Below are 22366 nucleotides of genomic sequence, written 5' to 3' on the forward strand. Positions count from 1 at the left end.
CTCTCACCAGGTGAATGTAGGGCACCATGTATCCCAGAACAGCCGTGGCCACTCCGAACGCCCATACTCGATAGGTGGCCACCCTGAACACCTCGACGTTGAAATACTTCCTCACTTTCATCACGGCCCTCCTCCACCGAGTTCCTGCTGCAGATCCCTGCTCTTCCACAGGCCCCAGAGAGCCCATCTCCGCCCTCGCTATCGCCCCCGCTGGCGGAATCAGGGGGCGGAAGGAGAGTGCCAGCAGCGACTGGACCAGCATGAAAAGGCTGAGAATCTGGAAGGTTCTGGAAAGGCCTAGAGGAGCTACCACCTTCTTGAGTAGCACAGACAGCACTACGGTAAAGAGGCTGCTTGTGGCCGTCACCACGCCGTTCGCCAGACCGAGTCGCCGGCGGAAATAGTGGCCTAAAATGACCAGCGACGGCTGGAAGGCGAAGGACGAGCCGCAGCCGAACAGGATGCCATAAGTGAAATAACGAAGTCCCAGCGTCCTGCGACACAAAAAGAGACGAGAGAAAGAATTAGACCATAGTTCTGAATTCTTGGAGAAAAAGAGTATGAGGCTGTATGTGAGTATGTGGCTGGTTTGACCATTTTGACCTAACAAGAACGTGAAAGAGGTAATTTCCTGAGGTCCGTTTTTATGATCACATTCCTAATGACAAGAACCATGTGATGGTTTACAAACAGTGGGGGACAAAGATGGCGGTCACGACGACGGTTACAATGATCTCTCTCTGATTCACATTTACAGTATGATGATGAGAGCTTACGTGGCAAACGAGCTGGTGAGGAGTCCGAGGAAGGCGACTAAGGCTCCGCCCACTGCCGTCTTCCTGCAGCCGAAGTGGTCGGTGAACATGCTGACGATGGGGGAGCAGAAGAAGATCATCCCCATTGCCAAGGCACCGACCCATGCTACAGAGATAAGAGGAGGGAAAAAAGGAAATACAATCAGAGATTTGTCTTGTGATCAGGCAGGAAATATAATTAATACTCTATATGGTTTCAAAAATATGAGCAGCACGGATTGTACATACAAAAAAAAATCGTCAACGTCGAACCTGCAATTATAGGCCCCGCCCACAAACTAGCCCAGTACAAGACCTGGGTGTGAAGAGATTTTTTTCTTTTTCTTTGCTAAAAGCCAGATTAGCATCCATTAAAACAAACCACACAAAAACACAAATTAGGCAAAGTCCATGGTGTCTGTGTCTAGTGGATTGGGGGTTCAGATGTTCAAAGGTGCTTTAATGTCTGTACACTGTGTTTGGTGTCTGCGTACTCTGGTTAAACATTGAAGACGTATCTCGGTGTGTGTATCCCAGTTTGCAGTGTAAATACACACACACACACACACACACACACATATATATATATATATATATATATATATATATATATATATATATATATATATATATATATGTCTGTACTGTAAGTATCCGGCCAAACAGGTATGGGCACCTGTGTGTCTGCTGCATACTTTTATTTCTGTGTGTGTGTGTGTGTGTGTGTGTGTGTGATTACACTGTTTGACATACACTGAAACTGCTTTTTCATTTTTTTATGTGTATTACTTTGCATATGTCTTATTTGTGTATGCACAGGAGTGAATTTGTTCTTGTGTGTGTGTGTGTGTGTGTGTGTGTGTGTGTGTGTGTGTGCGTGTGTGTTTGGGGGGTGGGGGGTCTTTTACTTGTGTGTTCCCTTAGCAGACAAAAACGCATGCTTAAACAAACAGGGGCTTACACATATAGGGAGCAGGTGAAGGCCAAATGTCTAAATTAAACACAGTACTTACAACCTGGCAGATGTTTTCCATTATTCTATAGGTGTTTGCAAGCACTAGCATGCAAACGCACATGCACAAACACCCACCCACACTTTTTTTTAGTTCCTCTTTGTTTGTTGGCTTTGCAGTTTAGGAAATGTCTGGTTCTTATGGGAATTTAGAACAATTGTGAAAAAAAGGGAAACCTAATGCGAGGAAATTGTGTGTGTGTGTGTGTGTGTGTGTGTGTGTGTGTGTGTGTGTGTGTGTGTGTAAGGATTGTGCCCTTCTAAATCCAGCAGGCATTAGACATTCCTCTGGTTATTAACCCTGCAGATTAGTTTCTTTCCTCCAATTAACATGAAAAAAGGTTCATGGTAATGTTGTAGGTTCCGTGTCAGGTTAAAAAATCAATAGTCATGCTTTAGAGTAAAGTTTAGGATGTATAAAGTTTAGCATACATTATATGATCAAAATGCTTGTAGTAATAAATGCCAGTGAGCAGATAAGGCTGACGGATTTGGTTAGGGATTAGAAAAGGGGAAGAAAAAAATGGCAGTTGAAGAAAATAAGGGGAAAGTTCATGGTGAAAGAACAATAGTGTCAGGTCCTGAGGAATAGGATGGACCAGGATCGTCTCCAGTGGCCAGGAGAGAAGTTGAGATATAGTTGGGAGAGATGGAGCATGGGGAAAAAGGCTCGATCAGTAGCTCGAGATCAGTATAAGTAGAGGGGTCACGAGTATGAAACGGAAGAGGTGGAAAATAGAGCCGCATATGCGGACCAATAAGTCGCTCCATTGATATATATATATTATATAGCGCTCTCCGTGCAGCACGCAGTCTCAGGTGTAAAAACAAAACAGCACATGGTGTCAGTGATTCGCCTCTAGAGGCCGCTCTTTTAAGGACAGCGGACCGGAAGCTGCCGCATGTTTTTTGTCGATATGCTGACCTCTACCTCAGCTTCATAAAGATATGCTTTACATGGGTTAGAGTGGAAGATCTCCTGGATGAATGTGAATGTTGACTGTACTCCAGGCCTCTTCACCTCACCTAAAGTAGTACCTTACTTTACCTGAATCTCCACAAAATCTAGTGGAACATCTTCTCTAAAGAGTGGAGGTTATCATAACAGCTATGCTTGTGCTTGGGTGTCCACTAAGTTTTGTCCATTAAGTGTATGTTAAAGAAATAAAGGGCCCAAGCACTTTTTGTCATCAGTCCTTAGTCAAAGAAAATGTCCCTGAAGACACATGTTTTTTGTAGAAAGAACTTGTCCTACTTTCTGTTTGACAAATCACAGACAGGTAACAAAAGAAGAACTCAATACACATCAGAAAGATAAAGAGAAAGAAGGACACTGATTTCATGTGTAATAGCAGATAAACCTTTTGATGAATTTGACTGCCTAAAAATGTCTTCTAGTCCCGTCAGCAACTTTTCTGTCAACCTTGTTGCATTTTCCAGATGAACCTCCCCATATACTGAAAGTGCTTGGCCCCCTATTATAAGAGCTCAGACAATTCAAATAGGCTCTATAAATACTGTAGGTTCAATGCTACCATGGCTGTGCAGAACTATTGGCACCCAGGATAATCATCTACTGTAACAAAAAAGGTTCTCAGTGACCTGGACTGGAAAATTACAGCGCATGACAGGGTTTCGAGCTACTTGTCCTCTTTCTCACACACTATCATTATAATACAACGTGACGGGTCAAGGCTGATTCAGTGCATGATTACATCCCTACAACTACCACACACAATTACAGTACATATGGTACTTTCACATTTTTCAATATTTCAGAAAGGCCAAAAGAGCTCAGATTCTTTTAGAAACACCCCCATAGCAAAAGGGGGGGGGGTTCCGTCACTCTTTCGTCGTTCACTATGACTTACTCCACCACTTTTCACTCCCTCGTGCTTTCTGCGGTTTTCTTTCTCCGCCTTTTCTCTCCTGCTCTTTCCACGTTACCAGCTCGAGGGCTTGAACACACAGTGGTCTCATTAGAGAGAATCAGGACAAGATCCCTCAAAAAACAACAGCACAGAGAGAGAGAGAGAGAGAGAGAGAGAGAGAGCTGGAGGAAGGGAGAGAGTGAATGACCCACTAAAACTGACTGATGCACTCTGACAGACTTCGACCTGACACATGGCCGCTTGGGGCGACACAAACAAACGGCTTCTGTTCCTCGATCGTTGCTAATAATAATTCTTTCATTCGAATACAAAGATATCAAATAAATATGAATTATCATTATTAATTAAATATTGATTTTATTTCCATTAATCCAGAAATCGTGCATGAAATGAAATCGAAATTGAATAAACATAAAAAAAGAATGATTTTATTACTATTTCGATTTATTCGTACTGATTAATTTGAATTGTTCGATTATTATTTAGAACAGATGTTTCTTTAATATAAAATGTTAAAAACGTATCTAAAAATACAACATGAAAGTATTATTTTGAAGTTATTTAAGAAGACAGTTTTTACTCATAGGAAAACTAGGTGGTCGCCTAGAGCGCAACCAGCTGGCGGGTGATCGAGGGGGTGAATGGGGGGCGCCGTCGCCCTCCTCCTTTTAAATTAATTACATGTTTTTCAGCTCAAGTTCAATATACAGTTTATGTTTATTTCATTCGATTTTGCAATAATTATTCAACATGTTTAACATTTTTTTATGGAAGGTTGCGAATGATTTGTATGGTGTGGGGGTGGGGCATCGTGGAGGGATGGTGGAGCATATGGAGAGGGGGGTTAATAGGAATCTTGTCTATGGTGCCAAAAAGGCTAGAAACATCTCTCCCACCATCAACTGTGCATTTAACATGCACATGTACACAATACCGGATTTCTGACAGGATGTTTTTGCTTTTTGCAGAGAGAAAAAAAAAATCTTTCATGCCAAGAGACTTACAAACTTGTGAGATGAAATGAGATCACTTTTGGGACCATGTTCTCTCTTTAATCCTTCGCTAAAAAACGGACAAATGAACACCGGTATAAATCTATAAGTTGAATAGTTTCATTTGAACCCAACTATTAAAGATGGAACTGTTACTGTATGGATGTGAGTGTGTATAAGTCTAGACGTATATGATAAGTGTGTCTATGAGAGAGTGTATGAGCATAGTAATTTACATATGTGTGTGTGTGTGAGCATACATACAGTAAGATCTAGATGTTTTTTTTGTATCAAGTGGAAAATGGGTAACACATGTTCCCTTCCTAGCCAAGGAAAGCCTGAAAAAAGGGATTTGCGTGTGTACACTAGTGTATAACTACAATACACTATAATACATACACACAAAATGTATTCGTTTACTTTGGCCTCCATTGTAAAGACTATAGAGATTAAAGCAGAACGGTGACCCACAAAGACAAAATTCCTGTCAGGGATCGCACACACCCACCCCCCTGACAACACACCCTTTGTTCAAAGCAGTTTGGAAGCCAAGAATAAAAAAACTAAATGAAACAAAAAGACAGTTTAGGACTTTCTCCTGTACTGTAACCTGCAGGTTCACCTCTGGGAAATAATCACTGATTTATTCCATTTTTTTGCTTCTTTAGCTACAATCTTTGCTATTAATGTGTCAATCCTTGTTACGGTTTCCTGATTGACCATATCAGATTTGCTTCGAAATCTTTGGGAAATCTTGTCTCTCTACTAAATAAATAAATTCACACTTGGAGCTGAATTCATTTCTTCGAAAAAGGCCCTAATTTTACTGTAAAAACATGCAAAAAAAAATCCTCCATGCTGAATGTATGAAATTTCCAGGAGATTTTTGTGTAGCACACGATATCTTCAACACCTATAAGGGAAGTAATGGAAGACCCGTGGCTGCAAATTTGCCAGTTAATGACCTGTTGAAAAAATGTGTTTCACAAAAATGTGAAACACAATCTAAAATAATAATCTAGTAATTTATGATTCATTGTGACCCCTGCGTCCCAGTGCACTTGAGTTATTTGTACAATTTGTACATACAGAACTTAGAAATGTTTTTTTCTTCCTGTTCTCGTAATTCTGAATAATGAATATGATTCATACGTGTTTTTTTTCAACTGCCTGTGCTTCAGACTGAAAACGAATAAATGTAAATGCACCCTTAAGCTACTAAGATTGTTTAGCTCCATTGTTTCTTGCGGATCTCCTGAAGCAATTCAGCTCTCCCCCTCCAACTTTTAATTGTCATTGTTTAGCAGAATTAAACTGTTATTACTAAGGATCACCTGCAGAAAGCGATGGTTCTTATAATGCCCCTAGACTCTGATGCTTACACAGCCCTTACACAGATATATTAATTTTTTTAAGCCAATTTAAATGAAAATTTTGTGTAACTGTAATGTCATTGTATGGAAAACTAAATAAATACATTGGGAAATCTTTCCGCTTATACCACCAAAGGAAATATATATTTGCTTGTGTCCTTGGAAAAGGGTGGCATTCCATGCTTGATTAATCAATTAAATTGGCACAAATATAGATAAAGCATTAGATTAAATGCTAGAAATTGAAAAATTACATTAGAGTGTAAATTTTTTAGACCCTTTTTGGTTATATATATATATATATATATATATATATATATATATATTCCCAGAAGAGTGGAGGGAATTATGAGAGCAAATTGGGACTAAATGTGGAATGCGATGCTCAAAAACCACATACCATATTCATGACCCAATACTTTTGGAAATTTAGTGTATATCTAAAATGTATGTATATTTTGGAAATCATTTATTTGCTTATTTAACATTGACATTAAATCTTCTAAATGTGTCCCCACAGCAGCTGCAACAAACCAAAACAAACCATACTTCAGTATAATGTGTTCCAGTCTGAAAGGGTGCCATAAAAAAATTGGATTATTTGGATAATGGACAAAACACTAAATAAATAATACAGTAACTAGAACTTGGTGATTGGGGACCTCTTTTCTGGATCATTATTGATTGCTAACATTTGACACATTCCTCACATACGTGTTTTGTTTTGAGTCGCAAATTCTTTTTAATCTTCTGGCTAGACATAGAATACAGTTTAGTACCTTTTTTATTGCACTTTCTGGCTCTAGTCAGTAAAATACTTTCTGTAATAGTTTTAACACACCAAGTAAAAAAACATACGCACTGAGCGCAAATTAGTAGAAGATAACATTTGGGAATTGACCGTTTTGGGGTGTGAGTAGAAACAGAGCCGTACACAACATACACAATTTAAACATAGCTTGATTGGTATTTACGACTAGGCATGAGTTGCCTGAATTGGCGTGAACCTCACGTGTAGACTCCTACGGCTTTGCCATCATTAAGCTCTTTCGAACTGAGCACTTAACACTCTCCTCTTCCTTTACATCACTTCAAAGTGGGGCATGGGAAACTGCTCACGCTTGAGTTCAGCTCATGTTATATTATAGTCCTCAAATGCATTGATTGTCATTTCCTAAACGCTCACCTTTCATCGCATTTGTCTGGTTTCCTCTCAAACACAAGCCACCATTGTGCAGAGTTCAGCGGAGCAGAAAGGTGCGAGACTAGCGCAGGGGCTAACGGTACTGCACACACCCTAAACTACTTTGAACTATTTATTGTGTAAGTTATTTTTTTATCTATTTATAGCTACATTAGTAGAAAAGTGAAAAAAAAAAAAAAACTAAAAAAACCCACCTGTATAAAAATATTATACAAATTTTCTTTCTCCTCACACATCTGCACTTCACTGCTGCCATAGCAACAACTAGCAAGGGACAACTAGTTCACAAAGTAGACAATGAACAACTATTTTAGTAATGCATTAATGATGGGTTTTTTTGTACCTTTTAATATGTAAAACATAATTCAATTCCTGGCATTTGATGTTTCTGAAATGACAAGTAGAACTTCAGGCCTGAAGTTTATATTAAATCCCCGGACCACCTCTACAAATCAAACGTAAAAGCATAGTATATTGAATCCAGATGTTTAAACAAACCCAGAATGGCGCAGCGTATCGGAGCAAGCTAACGAGTGCGCTTTTCCAAACATATATAAAATGCGCAGAGGCCATCGTTTTTATACATCTAAATTCCGTAGAGAGTTGACCCAAACATAATTAATGTGGATACGAAGCAGATGGAAAGTTCATCACGAGTTTAGTGAGAGTTCGCTGGCAGGAGCCAAACTACAGCAAGAAGCAAAGAAGTAATGGACTTCAAGACCATTAAATATGAATTCGGTGCACTTTGGGCTTTTAACAGATGATAACACGGCTCAGAGTTACGAGTAAAATTTAAACAAGGAAAAAAGGAATACAGCCTTTGTACTTATAAAGGCAAATTAACTTGTTTCTATACTGTACACTGTTATATACAGATGAAGCAATCCAGATTGATTTTATCATAAAAATTTCAAAGTCTGGGACATTTTATAGTTATAGCTATAGTTCTTATACTGTATGTTAGATGCGGGAGAAAACGGGCAGGCAACTGACAATGGTTTGAGGAGAGAAAACCATAAACCGGCAAAAGAGTACCGGGTGGCCGAGGCTTTTTAAGAAAAGGTTTGTTACCTTTGGCCAACTTGTCTCATGTCTATCTCCCACTATTAGAAACACGACTGTGGCGCCAATGAATGCGCCAACAATGGGCACACAAGGATCAGAATTTAAAAGAAGGTGGCCTTCAATTTACCTCTTGAAGTGATGACACTAGGATGCACTGTGAGAAAAAAATCCCGGGTAGTCATTTAGTACTCAACTAGCCAAGACTTACAATCTTATTCCTAGCCATAAAAATCTTATTCATCGTATTTTAACAATAAAATACTTTGCAAGAGCAGATTGTGTAAGATTAATGTGATTTTTTTATTATTATTAAGATCTCGTTTTACTTAGTAAAGCAAGTTAAAGTAAGTTAATCGACCTGCAAAATGAGCTGGAGGTAGCAGAGCTGAAGATGTTGAAGTTTTTGTTGGGAATGACAACGATGGACAGGAATAGAAATGAGTTTATTAGAGGGACAGCGCATGTAGGACGTTTTGGAGACAAGGTAAAGGAGGCGAGATTTAGATGGGTTGGACATGTGCAGAGGAGGGACATGGGGTATATCAGTAGGAGAATGCTGAGGATGGAGCCACCAGGAAGACGGAAAAGAGGAAGACCAAGGTGGAGGTTTATGGATGTGGTGAGGAAAGACACTTAGGTAGTTGGTGTGAAAGAGGCAGATGTAGAGGACGGGGGTATGGAGACAGATGATCCACTGTGGCGACCCCTAATGGGAGAAGCCGAAAAAAGAAGAGTTGCTCTGGTTTTAAGATCTTTGCACACAAAGTAAGAAAAAGCAAACTGTTGATGTTTTCTGATTTCAAGAAATCTTCCCAAGTGTAATTACTGTATGTTAATGCACTGGCAGATCATTTGACTTGTATTAAGTCTGTATCTTTTTAAATCAAACATTTATTTCTTCTATTTAAACATTTTTTGTTTGTTATTTTTTTTGCAGTGTGTCAATTTGGCACATGCCACCATCTATAAATCGCTGCAGACCAGGTACAGACGGCACACAGTGACGGCAGTGAACTCTTTCAGCGTTGCAGTGCACCCTTTCATACCACTAACATTGTTCAGGAATGGTTTAAAAGTACATGGTCTTGACCTAAAACTTGTCCAAATCTCAGTCTGATCTGTACAATATACTGGAACCCGGAGAGGATCCACTTTGCAACTTTGCTTCTGAAGTCCACCAGATACCACAAGGCACATTCAAAGATCTTGTAGTGTCCATGCCTCGGTGTTTGCACGAGGAGGGCCAACAGCAATATTGGTGTTGTTTGCGAGCTAATAACTTGATATGTAAAACATATTTTTTATTTATTTATTTTATTTCAGTTATTTTCAATTAAATTGAGAATTATGAATAATGGTGTGTCCCGGAAAAACTATCCTATTACCTAGTTCCTATTACTTGTGTTACAACAGCTACAGTAAAAACAACGATTTATTCTGCTTCACATTAAAAGGACACAACGATTTGCTACCACAAGGGTACAAAGGTTACAAAGGGATAACAGTAAAAACTCTTTTAATAAATGTTATATTTATACTGAAGACTTCAACAGTTACTCACAAAAGAAGCTGCCATTAACCATACAAGTACCTGCGTATGGTACTATGTTGGTCTATTTGCATAAGTGCTGTAACAGATGCAACCGCAGAATGCGAAGATAGAAAAGTGGGGTGTAATTATCCTGCAAGCAAAAGTAAGGGCGCCCTATACACTCGGCCGCTGCACAAACCAGAGTAAGAATGTTGTTTTTTTCTCTCCTTCTTGCACAATACTGAGCTTAACCTCAACTCAATACAGAACTGAACTTTGGACATGTTTACCACATTTTTTAAACACACACAAGCACACATTTTTCAGCACAGAAACACTGAGGGGTTTCGAATAAAAAAAGATTTGTACCATATTTTTGTCCCAACAGCAAACTTTCATGATTTTTTATTTTTTTGGTTCGCCTGTGTATACTTGATTGAAGAGAGAGAAAAAAAAAACCTTCAACCTACTTTCTATATGATGCTCTTCAAACGGGACACGGAAATGTTTAATGTGTTTCAGGATTAAAGCAGAACCGGGCCGTATTTATGCAAACGGGAGTTTCCACTTTAAGCCCCTGCTGAGATTAAACCTCCGTGCTTCAGAGGATCTCGGGTCAAAGAGTTCTGGGAGGACAGGAGAGAAGCGGCAGATCAAGAATGTGAGAGGAAGAGATACCGTGATGGAAGCGCAGAGTAAATTATGGGAGTTGAGGCCAGCGTTAAAAGAATTAAATTAAAAGTTGAAGGAGTTTGAAAGAGGGGGTGGCGGATGGTTGAGACAAAAATGAGGGATGGAAGTGTCAGACAATAAGGAGAATAAAAGTCAAAGTAAAAAGTTCAAAGAAATAGATTAAAGGAGATGAAGAGAAAGAGGGAAGGTGAATTTAAAAAAGAGGTGAAAGAGAACAAGAAAAAAAGGGGTGGGGGCTTTTTAATGCTTCTGTAGTCAATGAACTCATTCATGTTTCAACATGGCAGCCATTTTGTCTACAAGTTTATAAAGAAAATTGACCACAAAGAAAGTGAGAATTGTGTTTTTTTTTAGAAACAGGTGTTGAGCCTAGAGGAAAGATCGATGAAAATACACTCGTAGAAACACAAACCGCACAATACGACACGACCGGCGTTCTTTTTTTCCTCTTGGCAGTTCGATCACTGGCTCAGACTGGAACTGTGCACTAGGGGCCATGTTCAGATCTGGTGACTTTACTGACTCTGAACACTGAGGACACTGAACCCCAGTCTAATTCCTTTTAAATCAGGCTGAACTACTGTTTAAAGAGTCCAAAATTTTTTAATGTCAACTATTTTTTGTCCCTCAAATCATGGCTACGTTATTAGATCTCATACATATGTAAAAATAACGTGAGGGCTTTGAGACCTCCAAAATCAAATAGTTACCAAGTGTACCACAAATACTCCCCCCTACAACCCTGACCCCTCCTCTCTAACCCATTTAACATTTTAATGCCTGGGACAACACAGGCCTCCATCATTAGGCAGTCTCAACACCACCAAGGTAGATGAATGATGGTGGAATGAACTTCCCCTAGATGTCCGTACAGCGGATGGTTGAAGACCTTCCTTTTCCTGAAACCTGATGCCGCAAATGTAAATGTAAATGAAACTGGAAGGAACTCTACTCCCAGGACTTTTGGCTCTGAAGCTATCAGAAACGTTTTACACCATGAATCACTGGCCACAGAATCAAAATCCAAATTATTATTCATTTACTTACTTACATTTACTTTAAAGTAATGAATTACATTTTAATGTAACCGTTGGACTAAATCAAGATCAGTGGTATACAATATGCTCAGTGGTGGATGAAGAACACAAACCATGTGGTTGAGTTTAAGTAGAGGTACACGTGGGAAAAAAATGACTCCAGTAAACTTGCTCCCTTTAAACATTCACGCATGATACATTAACAACGCTCCCAATGATGTTGCATTATGGTGATATAGCCCTCCAACCCCCCCCTCCCCCAAACCACCCCTGGACCAGAGACCCCCCAAAACCAGTCTGTGGAAAAATCTTGTAGAACAAGATTGCAAAAAAGGTAGGGGTCCGACTCTATACAGACCTCAGTTATAATGAAGCAGTGCTTGGACTTTAACGTCTTATTATCGATTTATAAACATAACTACTAAAGAAAAGGTTAGCGGTCCGGTAACTCCTGCTCGCCCCCTCCCCCATTCACAGTACACAGGTGGGTAAACACATCACACACAATCAGACACAACACGATGTGCAGACAGAGGCACTTTAAAGGCTTTTTGAACGACCAGACATAAACAGAGAGATTAAAATAGATAGGCACGGAACGAGATTAAACTACACTCAGAGACCATCTGGTGCTCGCTGCAGACCGTTCACATCCTGGCAATCATATACCTGGTGTTCCTCCAGTGGTACCACATGTACTGAAACATGGTGTTTGAAAAACATGTATAATCTCTGTGTGTGTGTGGATTTCCTCAGGGTTCTCTGGTTTCCTCCTTTCTCATTTCTCATGTATTGGCTACATGAAACCACCAAGTTTCCTCCCTGATCTCCAACCACATTATAGGTTAAGATCTTGCTTCTCAAACGTTTTTTCAAAAATGTAAATGCAAATATTTATTGAAGAAATTAGTCCACATTTTGCATCAACAATTCTTACTTTTAGTAAACAGGCGTCATTATGCACATCTGTTTTGTAGATCTATGGTACAAACTGCTGTAAAACTGAAGGTTCCTTTGCTTGTGACTGAGGAACTGTTGTCCTCATGAAAGCATCATCTGTAGTGTGTATCAATTATCTGCTGGGGTTCATGAAGTGTAACTGCTAGTACAACTAAGAGGTGGCTTACAGGACCTTCATGAGGCGCTATGAGAACATTCAGATGCCCCTACAACAGATACCCCACAGGTACACAAGACGGACACGAGAGGGAAAATTTGCAGCGACCAGGGAAGGCGGAGTTATCGAATCCGAGCACAGTGGCGCGCGCGCGCGCACGCACTTACCTGTCGGAGCTCGCTCGCTCGCGTGCACGCCCTGGATCACCGAAAACCAAACGCGCGCGCGCTTACTCACCTACTCTGAACTGGGACGCGTTGTCGCTGGGGTCCACGTGCTCCTGCGCGAGCATGACGTGCAGGATGCCGAACGAGTTCTGGATGCCGAAGATCGAGCCGTTGCACCAGGTGGCGGCGAGCGCCACGAGCCAGCCGTAACCGCCCTCCGGCGGCACAAACTGCCCCGCGATGTCGTTCTCTCCTCCACGCACCTGCTCTTCTTCTTCCTCCTCCTCCTCCTCTTTCTTCTTGTTCTCATCCTCCGCGCGCTCGGGCTCGCGCGTCCCGTCGCCGTTCGCGCCGCTGCTTTCTGGATGCATCCTGCACGCGTGCGCGCGCGCCGCCTGCATCCACGCCGGAGTCCCCCTTTTTCAAAAGAAAGTCTTTAGTGCACGGAGAAACGAGCTGCGCGTGCGGCCAGGAGCGCACCGTAACGCGCAATAATAAACAAACAAACACTAAACCACGTTGATGAATCAGTTGCTTTCCTCTAAAACGATCACAAGAACACAAAAACTCTCTCGTGCAGCTCCACAAAACTCCTTTTCATCCCCGTGACACCGATGATCCCGGTGTTAAAAGTCCTTTAAAAAGAAAAAGAGCAACAGAAGCTCTCGCGCTTTAAAGAAAAAAAACGATCCCCAGGACGCAGGTGGTGGCACGTGCTTTCTAACTCAGCGCGAGCTCTGGTCGACCTGCACAGTACACAGGCTCCGTTATAAACTCTAAAGAAAACCGTCTCTATTCAACAAGCTTTCTGTGTGTGTGTGTGTGTGTGTGTGTGTGTGTTCATGCCCCCCGCCTTTCTCTTACCGTCCTAAAAAAAAAAAATCTAAAGAAACGGGATCGCGCGGCAAACAGCGGACACGCCCCCCGCACCGGTCTCCCGGTTCACCCAGTGGATTGTGTCTCAAACCGACACGCCCCCTGCAGAAGTGTACACTACTCTCAGTACAGCACTTCTATATATTCAATCACTTCAGCGTTTTTCATTTATATATTTTTATTCTCACTTAGAAAATATACTTAAAAAAATTAAATATTATTGAATATACAAAAAAAAGAACTTTCAGGTTCTCAGTCAAAAAAGATCTTTTTTATTATTATGAAATATGTATGATTATTTAAAAATGATGTAATATGTATGATTATTACTTGTTTTAAATAGTTGATATTCTATGATATTTTTTAAAATAAAATATCATTTAATTATAATTTTTTTCAAATATTTATATATATTTATTACATAATTTTTTAATTTAAATATATATAATTTAATTCTATATACACATACTTTTTTTTATTATATTATATTATATTTGTAATTTTTTTTATATTTTTGAATACATTTTTGTTGTTTTGTTTGTGAAAATATGAAAGTCTTTTGTATTAATATATTAATATGATGTGAGGGTCCAGTAACCAGCGTGACACTTAAACAGGAAGTAGTAAAGACTTCTTTTTACTTAAATGCATGTCAGAGCCCAAAATTCTTTACTTTAACTTGAGTGAAAAAGTCTAATCAATATTTTATCAGACTCTTTTAAAACATAAACATCTGCGCTTCTACTAAAGTGAAGAATATGTGGACTTTTGCCACATCAGGGTTTGGACCAAACATAAAACGTTCATGATTTTTATCCAACATTTATAAATGACTGACTTCTTCACCCAGATGGAGCTATGTATACATGCACGGATGCTCACGGTTTAGATTAATACTTGCTAGTTTGTTTCCCTCCATTTATTTTTTTACAAACAAATTGACGACGAATTTTCAACTGTTGAATTTCTCGCTTCGAAATCGTTACGTGTTGAAGTGTTTTGTAACGAGGAAAAACTCAGAGAACTCATTAGTGCTCTACAGGCTGGGATTGCGAATCCTGAAAATGGTGACGGAAAAAGACTGGAAGACTGAAAAACGTATAGAAAAATATCGATAGCGTTCGAAGAAACGATCCGCCGTGTTCCTGTGTTGCAGTTTATCCGACTGCACATTTTTGGGTGTGTAAATGATTTATTCGAGCGGCTCTAATCACGACTAGGAAATGAAATTCCTTATCAGTAAACATTCGTTTTATATTTGTACATTTCATTCATATAGCTAGTAAAAACCTACATAAACTACGGTAACTTGATGTTTAAATGCGTACAAATGCTAGTCAAAAGTGTGCACAAGAAAACCTCTTATTTCAGTGTAATGATTGAGTTTTAGAATATAATCATCACCACTGATTCTTGCACATAATAATACAAAATACAAAAGAATATATCTTGAACTTGGAAATGTACTTTATAAACCTAAGTATTTTTCAGTGTCGATTTGAGACGCACCCCTGGACGCAGTATGACGCAACAATATGGGCGGCTGGACGGGAGCGCGCAGCGCGTGCACGCGGCCGGCGTTTTCGATAAGAGCGATAACGAAAGTAAACGCGTAATTAAAAGCGGGGGTTTCATCGGCGTAGTTTTTTTATTCCTCTTCCCCAAATCAGGATTTTGAATTATTTTTCTGTTGACTCTTTAAGTAACACTGACCCAGTGTACATCCTGACCATGTAACTTCCTTCTATGGATTATAAATCCACAAAGTACCTTTTAAACGACTGTGAAACCTTCCAAAGGCATCATCTTCCTCTTCAGATCTCCAACCTGAGATCAGCCCAGAGTCGGAAACTCATTTGTGTGTGTGTGTGTGTGTGTGTGTGTGTGTGTGTGTTTTCATTCCACAGACCATATGGGCCGCGTCTCAATCCGCACACCACCACACCAAAAGCGGTGATAAACATTAGTTGACATTAATAATACATTCATCCCAGTTTAAACACATAGAAAACACACTCCTACAAACACTTCATGGTCTTTTCCTACTCGGTCATTTGCCTTGTAACCTATTTGAATACTGAAAAAGGCAGTAGAGTGTGGTTTGGGACGCACCCATGCGGCAGAGCGTACATACTGTACCCTACTAATGTAGACCATGCTGTAGGAGGGTAACCTATAGCAGGGGATCTCAAAATGTGCTCCAGGAAAAAAAACCCATTACAGTGCTGGAATTCACAAAGAGGAATTTACATTAGGAAAAAGGGGGTTTGGTTGAGGGGTCCAAGCACCAGGACTTAATGAGAGTACATGTAAATGGGGGGTAAAATAATTGTAATAATAGTAGTGGAAATGTCGGTGTTTTATGTCCCTCCTTCCATGATCTTCTACCTGAATACTTGTCTTATAAGATACCCCCCAACATACTGGATGATGATCTAAAACAAACTGATTTCATGAAATCAGAATCAGGTTTATTGGCCATGTGTGTTGACACACACAAGACATTTGGTTCCAGCTGTTGGTGACTCTCAAAAGTACCGACATGAACAACACTATCTATTTATCTGTCATTTACAAAAGACTCTACAAGACGATACTGTATATGATAAAGCAATTTTTATTAGCTACGCTGCGAAATTGTAAAACTATACGAATAAAAGATTGAGGACACCCCATTCCGTATTAGGTCGCTATTTGCTGTGGATAACCTCCACTCTCCTGGGAAGATGTTCCCCTAGAACAGTGGTCCCCAACCTTTTTTTGCGCCACGGACCAGTTTAATGTCGGACAATATTTTCATGGTAGGTGTGGCGGATAAATACAACAAAATAAATGGATACGACCGCCGTAAAAACTGATATTTTCTAAATATATTAATAAAAGTAAATCCACTGTGGTGTTTTTTGTTCATTTTGCTCGCTTGAGGGTTTGAATATAGCGGTAATGTATTATGTGTTAGCGGCCGGAGCCCCTTTAAGAAGGTTACGGATGGAGGTAAGACATGTGACCGAGGCATCATGACATGCATCAAGAGTGAGTCATAGACAGATGTGGAGGAGAGAATCCGGTCATTTTCCAACATAAAACCGTTCAGAATCAGATAATAAATAAAACGGAAATAATGTAAGTTATGTATTCTTTCTGTGCGGCCCAGTAACAATTGACCCCGGGGGTCGGGGACCACTGGTCTAGAACATCTTTTGTGGAGATTTGTGTTCACAATACATTTTTTTTTAAAATTATTATTATTCCACTGAATGCTGAATTCTTCTTGTTTTCAGAAACTGTTTACTAATCTTGTGAAATTGTTGCCATGGGGAATTTTCCTGCACCGAGATATTGCCATGTCAGTGCTTTCTAACAGTCAGAGATCAAGCTGTAGGGTTTCTCATAGTGGAAAGGCTTCAAAATAGACGACGTTCACACTGACAAACTGCATATTTTTGACTTGTTCACTGGGAAGTGGAAGCTCGGTTGATAAGATGTTGGACTTTTGATCGAAAGGTTGTGGGTTCAAATCCCAGAACCACCAAGCTGGCACTGTTGGGCTCCTGAGCAAGGCCCTTAACCCTCAACTGCTCAGTTGTATAAAACAAGGGTGTCTGTTAAATGACATTGATGTAAATGTAAATAAATGTGAACTCCACAAGAGAGAAAAAACCAAACAAAGGACTCTCTGAGCAATCAGATCAAAATCAGAACAGTTTCTGACCAGCTGAAAGGTAACTCTAAACCCAACCGCAGCAAGTCAAGGAACACTTGACTCGAGTCACTACTGGATGACTATACATTTCCCAACTGTCCTATGATTATTACTTCTTGTACTGTCAGGAGTCTAACGTGCGATGGAGATCCTGATAGGTAGACCTGCCATAATAACATAATGCCATCATACGCCATAACCATAAAAAAAAAAAAGCCGGCGCTCAGAAAGGAAAATCCTTCAATGTGAAGACAGTAATGATATTTTTATCTCAATTTTTATTGTACTTTATTTCTAGCAATTCCATTAATTTTTTTACATCATCCATCGGTCCTGGCATCCCAAAAATCTTCTGACAATTTGTTATTAGTGACTATATTATGCCATATTATCCATATCCATAATTATTATATATTTCTGTAGCTTTTTACTGATTTTGAGCATGAAAACCCACTTCCTCAACATTGCCTGGAAACCATCCAACACAGGTCATATTTTCACGCTGAATACCAGCATGGGGCAGCACTGAGTCACAGCATGGCAAGAAGAAAAGCTGACTGTAATCAGTAAGTGAAGTGAGACACATGAGCAACCCAATTGCAAGTCTGAATGATGATGAAACTTGTTTTCTCTCCAGTTTTGAGACGTGTTCATGAAGAGGGTGGGGTACACTGTACAGTATAATGCACCTCTATGAAGGATGTGTTTTGATGTGATGAAAACACTACAGCCTATTCAGTAGATGAGAGTTTAAAGCGGGAATTCCATTGGATTCCTCATTTAAAGGACATAAAGTTGAACATACAATGAGTGGGACACAGTGAGTTGGACACAGAAGGATTTGTACCACAGTGACTTGGAGATAGAGTGAGGTGTCTATACATATTACATGGACAAAAGTATTGGGACACCTGACCTTCCTGCCATATGTGGTTCTTCTCCAAACTGTTACCGCAAAGCTTGAGGCACACATTTGTATAGAACATCTTTGGTTGCGGTATAATAACAATTTGCGTTCACTGAAACTTATAAATCCAAATCTGTTCATGACAATAAATACATGAAGATATGCTTTACATCGTTTGGAGATCTTGACTGGCCTGCTTTAGAGCTCTGAACTCAACCCTAAAGAACACCTTTTGGGATGAATTGGAGCACTGACTGAACCCCAGACCTGCTCACACCCACATCTAATGGAACGTCTGTCCAGGAGAATTGGGACTAAATGTGGAATATGATGTTCAAAAAGCACATACTATACTTACCAGGTGTCTGTCAGACGTTTGGCAATACATTGTATATTAATATAGTGATTGGTGCATACAGCGTACAGTGATGCGTGTACATATAGTAGGATATACACTAAGTTGGACACAGCGTGTATATTTATATATATATATTAGTTAGTTGGACATTGTAGGTGCATGTCCACTGTGAGAGACATAAGCTAAAAAAAAAAATCCAGAAATCACAATGTATGATTTTTTTAACTATTTATTTGTATGATACAGCTGCAAATAAGTATTTGAACACCTGAGAAAGTCAATGTTAATATTTGGTACAGTAGCCTTTGTTTGCAATTACAGAGGTCAAACGTTTCCTGTAGTTTTTCACCAGGTTTGCACACACTGCAGGAGGAATTTTGGCCCACTCCTCCACACAGATCTTCTCTAGATCAGTCAGGTTTCTGGCCTGTCGCTGAGAAACATGGAGTTTGAGCTCCCTCCAAAGATTCTTTATTGGGTTTAGGTCTGGAGACTGGTTAGGCCACGCCAGAACCTTGATATGCTTCTTACAGAGCCACTCCTTGTTTATCCTGGCTGTGTGCTTTGGGTCATTGTCATGTTGGAAGACCCACTCGACCCATCTTCAATGCTCTAACTGAGGGAAGGAGGTTGTTCCCCAAAATCTCGCAATACATGGCCCCAGTCATCCTCTCCTTAATACAGTGCAGTCGCCCTGTCCCATGTGCAGAAAAACACCCCAAAGATGATGCTACCACCCCCATGCTTCACAGTAGGGATGGTGTTCTTGGGATGGTATTCATCATTCTTCTTACTCCAAACACGTTTAGTGGAATTATGACCCAAAAGTTCTATTTTGGTCTCATCTGACCACATGACCTTCTCCCATGACTCCTCTGGATCATCCAAATGGTCATTGGCAAACTTAAGACATGCCTGGACATGTGCTGGTTTAAGCAGGGGAACCTTCCGTGCCATGCATGATTTCAAACCATGACGTCTTAGTGTATTACCAACAGTAACCTTGGAAACGGTGGTCCCAGCTCTTTTTAGGTCATTGACCAGCTCCTCCTGTGTAGTTCTGGGCTGATTTCTCATCTTCCTTAGGATCATTGAGACCCCACGAGGTGAGATCTTGCATGGAGCTCCAGTCCGAGGGAGATTGACAGTCATGTTTAGCTTCTTCCATTTTCTAATGATTGCTTCAGCAGTGAATCTTTTTTCACCAAGCTGCTAGCAATTTCCCCGTAGCCCTTTCCAGCCTTGTGGAGGTGTACAATTTTGTCTCTAGTGTCTTTGGACAGCTCTTTGGTCTTGGACATGTTAGTAGTTGGATTCTTACTGATTGTATGGGGTGGACAGGTGTCTTTATGCAGCTAACAACCTCAAACAGGTGCATCTAATTTAGGACAATAAATGTAGTGGAGGTGGACATTTTAAAGGCAGACTAACAGGTCTTTGAGGGTCAGAATTCTAGCTGATAGACAGGTGTTCAAATACTTATTTGCAGCTGTATCATACAAATAAATAGTTTAAAAATCATATATTGTAATTTCTGGATTTTTTTTTTTTTTTAGATTATGTCTCTCACAGTGGACATGCACCTACAATGACAATTTCAGACCCCTCCATGATTTTTAAGTATATAGATATTTTTTTCATATATAAAAAAAAATATATATGGACAAACAGTGATTTGTGTCTATATAGTAGGTTGGACATATAGTGTTATTTTTATATATATAGAGTTGGACATACAGTGATTGATGTGTAAATATAGCAGTGATTTGTGCATACAGTGAGTGTGGACATACCCAGCTATACATCTCATCGAAACCAGACGATACAGCTCAATTGGCTCGGATAACTAACTGTGTCAAAGAATTAAAAGATTGGATGACTCATAACTTTCTATCATTAAATTCTGATAAGACAGAGATTTTGCTCATCGGTCCAAAAACCAGTACCCAGACGCTCCAGCAGGTTGAAATGCTGTAGCTAACTGTAGCTTGTTTATGAATAAAGCAGGACAACCACCATGTAATGCATTAAAATAGTCCTGCATCATTCATAAACAAGCTACAATTAGTACAGAATGCAGCAGCCAGAGTTCTCACAAGGTCGAGAAAATATGATCGTGGCGCAAAAAAGATTGGGGACCGTTGTTGATCTTTTTAGCAAAGCCTAAACATAACCTCACGTCCCAGTCATGTCCCAACTCATGAAGATTGTGGACCTTAAAGGAAGTAGATGCCAAACCAGCAAACATCCAACCAGAGCTAATTGGATCATACTTCATGTAGAGTTTGAACACTGGAACTTTTTGAGTGTTTAAAGGCTCTGGCATGGAGAAGCAATATCTGTTGCGAAAAGCGCTATAGAAATAAACTTGACATACAATACAAGCGAGGGCTTTATGGCTAACGTAATGGCACACAACAAAGGAATCCGTTCATTGATTGATATTTCTAATTTCTATTTCGAATCTCACGATTATTATTACCATTTCATATTTAAGGCGCGCCGTCAACCCCCTCTGAAAATTTTTAACTGTAAGCTGTTCAAGAAGAATGAACTGAGACCAGCGAACAAATCAGGTTTGAGAACGTGACGGCAGCGTAACGTTCCTACATCCAGTTCTAAATAAGTATTTACCACAGAATCATCAATTACTTTTAATAAATGTTGAAGCGAAGCAGAAGTCCCCTCATTTTACTGAAAGGAAACAGAGGATCATTTCCAGATGTTTTTTTTTCCATTCACCCACCATGTGCACAGTGAAATGATGCTTACGAACAGTTATTTTCACACACCCACCTGAGGATGCCTCAGAGCCACGTAGTTCCCAGAGAAGGGAACAAAACGGAGTGATTAACGAGGTCATGAGTTCAATTTGAATATTGAAAGCATATCTATGTATTCCGATATCCCTTGTTCATGATATTTTATCAGCTGAACAAGTGCATGGGTCTGCGAGCGTGGATGAAGTTGGCTTGTGTAATACAGAGGAAGCGTGACTATTCTGTACACCCTTAATTCCACATAACAGCCTTGACTTCTCATCAGTTTTCCTTCTTAGCCAAGATTTACAATGCAGACTAATAAGACTATTGGAATATGACTTTGTGAGGTGTTTTTGCACTGATATCCATTTGAGAAAAAAAAGAGACCTGGGGGCCTGAATGTGTTTAGAATCGTCTTTTTTCTGGATATCAACAGAACAGCACAGACCCGTTCTCAGTCGTCATGCTTCGTAAAGTTTCCCAGAACGGAAAAAAGTCTTTAGGGCAGATGAGTTTACGCTTTCTGGTATCTGATGAAAATCACAAGTGAATGGTTTTTTTTTGTGTGAAAGAAACAAATTTCCGGGAATAAAAAGGCTATAACGAGAGTGACATCAACTAAGTTGTAGGTATGCTTGATGTGTTATACATTAATAGTTTATAATTCTTGGTAAATCGCAGTGCCATAAGCAGAATATCACCTCGGTTATTCCTTATTTATACGAGACCAATAATGGCTAGTCAGGGAACGACCACCCAAATGTCCATTCAGGTTTCTTCCTTTTCGTTCTTCAGTCTTTTTTTTGTGTATCTGTACGTTACTGAATATTTCCATTTGGGAAATTGCAAAAATCAGTCGTTCATTTTTATGTACGAGTGG

The 22366-nt window shown here is 39.9% G+C and overlaps 1 protein-coding gene across 2 annotated transcripts in view; it reads right to left on the bottom strand.

Moving 5' to 3' along the window:
- Window positions 1-15653, bottom strand: part of slc16a2 (solute carrier family 16 member 2) — a 29475-nt gene extending 13822 nt beyond the window's left edge. Inside the window, exons 1-4 of one of the 2 annotated variants that reach the window (XM_046866322.1) lie at window positions 15527-15653; window positions 12951-13297; window positions 777-921; window positions 8-494 (exon numbers count right to left, since the gene is read on the bottom strand). In XM_046866322.1, coding sequence (XP_046722278.1) covers window positions 8-494; window positions 777-921; window positions 12951-13281 — 963 coding nt within the window. In that variant the 5' untranslated portion in view covers window positions 13282-13297; window positions 15527-15653. Of the gene's footprint in view, window positions 1-7; window positions 495-776; window positions 922-12950; window positions 13721-15526 lie in introns of those variants that run through there. The other variant, XM_046866321.1, reaches the window with a different exon arrangement.
- Window positions 15654-22366: the final 6713 nt, after the last annotated feature.

The sequence above is a fragment of the Silurus meridionalis genome, chromosome 14 (assembly GCF_014805685.1).
Source record: "Silurus meridionalis isolate SWU-2019-XX chromosome 14, ASM1480568v1, whole genome shotgun sequence".
NCBI classification, from domain to species: domain Eukaryota; kingdom Metazoa; phylum Chordata; class Actinopteri; order Siluriformes; family Siluridae; genus Silurus; species Silurus meridionalis.